This window comes from Arachis ipaensis, chromosome B10 (assembly GCF_000816755.2).
Source record: "Arachis ipaensis cultivar K30076 chromosome B10, Araip1.1, whole genome shotgun sequence".
In the NCBI taxonomy this organism is placed as follows: domain Eukaryota; kingdom Viridiplantae; phylum Streptophyta; class Magnoliopsida; order Fabales; family Fabaceae; genus Arachis; species Arachis ipaensis.
This window is the reverse complement of record NC_029794.2, coordinates 119020049-119024883: the sequence shown is the minus strand read 5'-3', so window position 1 is coordinate 119024883 and position 4835 is coordinate 119020049. Positions and strand designations below refer to the sequence as shown.

Sequence of the window (4835 nt, the reverse complement as noted above, 5' to 3'; positions counted from 1 at the left end):
ATTTAATTAATTATCTAAGAATTTATAATGTCATCTTTATATGAGATGAGTATTCCCTTTTTTTTTTAACATCTGACAAAAACAAAGTTTGTCTTGGAGCCTACGTGCTGAGGTAGCCATTAAAAAAAAAGGTAATGAACTCACTAATACATTATCAAAAAAATAAAGGGTGACAATCATTGAACTCCATGATCAAAAAACATGAAAAACTCACTAATACAGTCTAAAAATAAAAACATAAACTTCAATGAATCCTATATTATATCAATATTATTTTTGTCTTAAAATCATTTATTTTGATGTAAATATTATATTATTCATTGAATTTTATTTCTAATTTTACACTATTATTTTGCTATTATATCACCGAAAAGATACATACATGAATTAAATATCGGTTCGATTTAGTATAGTTTAAAATCATATCTGAGTATTAAAAAAGTAACCCAATGAAGAAAATAAAGACCAAGTTTGAGTCTAGCTAACCTGAGCCCATGTAGCATATTTTTGGCAGAAATTAGTTCTTAGAATTATTGTTAGAAGAAGAAGATGCCTATAACCGTACACTTAATCTAATAATCACCATATAATATAAAGATTTTTGTTAGATTAGTCTGATCAATCGAGCCTTTTCTGTTGAGTTGGAAAAAATATACAATTATAGGAAACTTTATCTGCATCTATAATACTAGTTTCCTCTTTGAAAAACTGTTCATTCAACATATTGCATACTTCTTTATAAAATAATTTATGCAAAGTTAATCTAGCATATGCTAATCTATCGAAAGAAAAAAAAATCAAGCATATGTTAATTGCAAGTTTATTTTCCTTGACAATTATTTCTACACAATTAGTTAGTTTGTTTTTGGCATCTAAGTTTTACATACTTTTAGTCTGAAAAAACAAAAGTGTAGACATTATTTCTGTTATTATGTTAACAAAAGTAATTATTTCTCACAACTGGCCAATATTTAATAAAAATGTTTACATTGTGAGTACATCAAAATTAAACTCATGCATTTAGATAGCATAAAATGTTACATTAAGAATTGCTTTATTTTTCTTTTCTACCTCTGGTGTGTGAGGAAAAAGGATCTGCCCAAGGAAAGCTTATTTTTCTTAGCAGTAAATAGATGTTAGTGAAATGCTATAAGAAGCTATGATTATACATAGTAGAATTTATGTACAGAATTCCAGCTTATGCATCCTTTCCTAATTGCAGGACTATGTGGTAAATTCATTTTCAACTTGTGGGGGAATAGCAGATGCCAATACAGTTGTCTGTTCCCAAAACGTCATTACCAAGAATTCCACCATTTCTGCTACTAATGATTCCCAGTCATCCATGTGTGGCACTGGTAATGATGTTAATTAGCAGTATCTATATACATAGCTGTTAGTTTAGTTTAGTATTACTAATTCTCTTATGTTCTTATTATAGCTCATAAACTTAAACTTAGTTTATGTAGTTTAACAATTTGGATTGAATTGCAAAATGATGGCAGTTGGAAGCCCGGTATCTTCTAATAAACCAAGTGACAGAGACAATCAAGCCAAAGTAGCTACAAGTGGTTCCTCTGAACCTTCTGATGAGGATGATGAAACTGGTCCTTGTGAACAAAGCACAAATCCTGTTGATGTGAAGCGCCTTAGAAGGTGTGTTGTAAATGGGGTATGAACTCATAGATGGTCTTTTCTTTTCTTTTCTTTTTTTTGTCGTCCTCAAACATTACATATCGTGATTTCAGGAAGGAATCTAATCGCGAATCTGCAAGGAGGTCAAGAAGAAGAAAACAAGCGCATTTAGCTGACCTTGAGATGCAGGTAAAGTTACCTGGTGTTTAAGCAGTAAGTAGAAGGTGCAAGTCTTTGTTGAAGAAGCTAAAGCTTAATTGAATATTTGTTATGCAGAAGTATTGTTGAGTAGTGTTAAGAACTCAAGAGATGTTGTTACTGGTTCTCTCTGAACCTGTTTAATTTAATTGAAGTCTTAATCTTTACTGTCTCAGGTTGAAAAGCTGAAACTGGAAAATGCAACCCTATACAAGCAGTTTAATGATGTTAGACAACAATTTCATGAGGCGGATACTAATAACCGAGTGCTAAAATCAGATGTTGAAGCCTTGAGAGCTAAGGTACAAGTAGAACCTTTAATTTTGTTTTATTTCATTTCTGAAAAATCTTGCTAGAATTACATGGTGGTGCTAGTCATCAATCACACACATGCTATTTACTTTTAGGTGAAGTTAGCCGAGGATATGGTCACTCGAGGCTCTGTTACCACCTTAAACAACCAACTTCTTCAGCCTCATTCTCAACTGAGCGCGCCACCACAGCTTAACACGACGACTAGTAGTCTGCGTCATATGGCTCACGTGTCGCCGACCATCACTGTCCATGCAAACGATGCCTTATACAATAATGGTGGTGGTGGAGGTGGACAGAATCATCCAGGTCTTGGTGGGCTGGGAGACTTGGATATTCCTTACAATGACATCAACAATGGAGTCATAAACGATGCTCTAAACTCCATGAACATCTGGCAGCAGTAAGAGTTTGTTATGCTCACTACTAGGATTTGTGTAGGGTCCAATTAGATCCAACTTTATATTTTGTATGTCTGTTCCAATTAGATTGTATATGTAGGTTACATTGTTATTGTATTTTGGATACATTTCCTTTGTGGATTATGCTCATTAAAATAGTGTGTCCTTTCTTGATGTATTTCTTTCTTCTGTATAAAGGGACTTGATTGCTTTATCCACTTCTCATTGAAAAATAGCAACTAACATCCAACCTTTGCCAAGATGCCATATATATATTCCAACTATTTCAAGTTGCTATAATTTCAAGACTCCAATAAAATTTAGCATTTTTGAACACTCGTTATTAGAGAAACAATAAAGCAATTGAAAACATGGAAACAATTTGATTTGGGGTCTCTATCAGCAGGATCTTGATGATCTCCTCCACCACATGGTTGATTTTTTCTTTTAAAGAAGTTAGTATAGTTGTCACAAAATAAAGTGTTATGTATAATATCGATGTCAGAATAATTTATTAAAAGGAGAAAAAAAGGTTCATTAGAGAAAATGCTGAAATAAATATTGATTTACAATTGGTAGCTCAACAACTAGTCCTATTTTTTAAAAAAAGATAAAATAGAAATGAATGAACATTAAGAATAATATGCTAGCTAAGGCTATCCCATCATCAACTCAAACTCACCAAAGTCAACCTTGCCATCAAGATTCAAATCAACAACCTTAACCATCTTCTCAATTGTGTTCATGTCCCAACCTTTATCCAAACCAAGACAATCTAGCACCCTCTTCAACTCCATTGCATCAATGTAACCATCTCCATCCTCATCAAAGATCTTGAATGCTTCATGCAAGAGCTCATTGCGCTTTGACATGTCCTCCAAATCACCAAGAACCTCTTCTACCGGCACTTCATCGCCCTCCAACAATCCACCATCACCATGAAGCTCAAATCTTGATGGTGATGATGAGGCCTTGTTGTTATTATCTTTGTCATGCACCAAACCAAGCTTCTCCACAACTCTTCTAGCATTTTCTTTCTTGATTCTTCCATTGTTTTGCATGCCAAACACAGTCATGAGGGCGCGAACCGTGTTGTCATCGAGCTTTAGCGAATTCTGGGGCTTGCAATCAGGGCTATGGTGATTGTGATCAAGCTCATCATGAATTGAGCTTGGTGGTGATGAGTGTTTGAATGCTTGCAAGAAGTCAACAATGAACCTTGAACATGCTTCTGTTATGCCCATTTTTATTACTAGTACACCAATATAACATGTAGAGACCAAACAAAATAATGTTATGATATTATAGGGATCTAAGGAAAACAATTAAGTTTATCAATACTACTACTATATAGGAAGAAATAATGTAAGAATTTGGTAGAGTGCATAAACATGCTCTTGTAGCACCTCTTTTATAGTTGGATCAATGCTGTATTACCCCCTTTAATTTTGTTACAATTGTAAATTACTTAGTGCCCTTCGATGGTGGAATTATCAATATAATTAAATAGTAGCAATAATTTTGTCCAACTATTTGGCACTACTATAGAATCACAATGCAGCTGGCATATATATACAAAATAAATGCACTAATAAGAGCTATTCTATATGCATTATTAGGTACACTTTTATATTTTATTTTATAAGATTGTATATCTTAGAATTTAAATTATATTATATTCAATAATAATTTTATATTTTGTAAAAGAGTAAAGTACTAAATTAGTCTTTTAAGTTTGGGCCTAATTATGTTTTTGTTCCTAAAGTTTAAAGTGTCCTATTTAAATTCAAAAAAGTTTTATTTAGCTTCAATATAGTCATGCCGTGAAGTTAATGTTAAATAATTAACGAAACTCAGTTTTCAAATATAAAAAACTTATATAACCAAACTTTTCGGTTGTCGAGAGGAGTTTCTCGCAGTAGAGGTGACAATGGTCTTATTCTCGTCGCCACCAGTGAATTTTTCTGCGGAAAGTGAGTTTTCAACAATGTTCTCCATGTGCTTGAACCATGACCAGTGATTCGTGGTGATGCATCATGTGCCTCTCGAATTTGTACCTCTTTTTCAGGGAAGGACATTAAAATTTGGTGCAACGGTGAAATTAATTATTTAACATGCATTGACTTTGCAGTAGGACTATATTAAAACTACATGAAACTTTTTTAGATTCAAATAAAACACTTTAAACTTTAAAAATTAAAACAGAATTAAATCTAAATATAAGAGACTAATTTAATACTTTACCCTTTTATATACTTTTTTTTTTTCTGATCTTGCTACAAAATGTTT

General features: G+C 32.7%; 2 protein-coding genes across 2 annotated transcripts in view; one reads left to right on the top strand and one right to left on the bottom strand.

Annotated features, from left to right (window-relative positions):
• The window catches only part of LOC107623867 (basic leucine zipper 9), a gene marked incomplete at its 5' end in the record, with an annotated part of 3795 nt that extends 1024 nt beyond the window's left edge, over window positions 1-2771 (top strand). Inside the window, 5 exon segments of the mRNA XM_016326261.2 lie at window positions 1223-1358; window positions 1506-1656; window positions 1749-1824; window positions 2010-2135; window positions 2241-2771. Coding sequence (XP_016181747.1) covers window positions 1223-1358; window positions 1506-1656; window positions 1749-1824; window positions 2010-2135; window positions 2241-2552 — 801 coding nt within the window. The 3' untranslated portion in view covers window positions 2553-2771.
• On the bottom strand, window positions 3061-3973 carry LOC107621865 (probable calcium-binding protein CML32). The gene has a single exon (XM_016323848.2). It carries the CDS (start codon window positions 3788-3790, stop codon window positions 3203-3205), a length of 588 nt encoding a protein of 195 aa, XP_016179334.1. The 5' UTR covers window positions 3791-3973; the 3' UTR covers window positions 3061-3202.

Coding starts and splice junctions, on each gene's coding strand:
- LOC107621865 (XM_016323848.2), bottom strand. CDS start 3,790: ATGGGCATAACAGAAGCATGTTCAAGGTTCATTGTTGACTTCTTGCAA.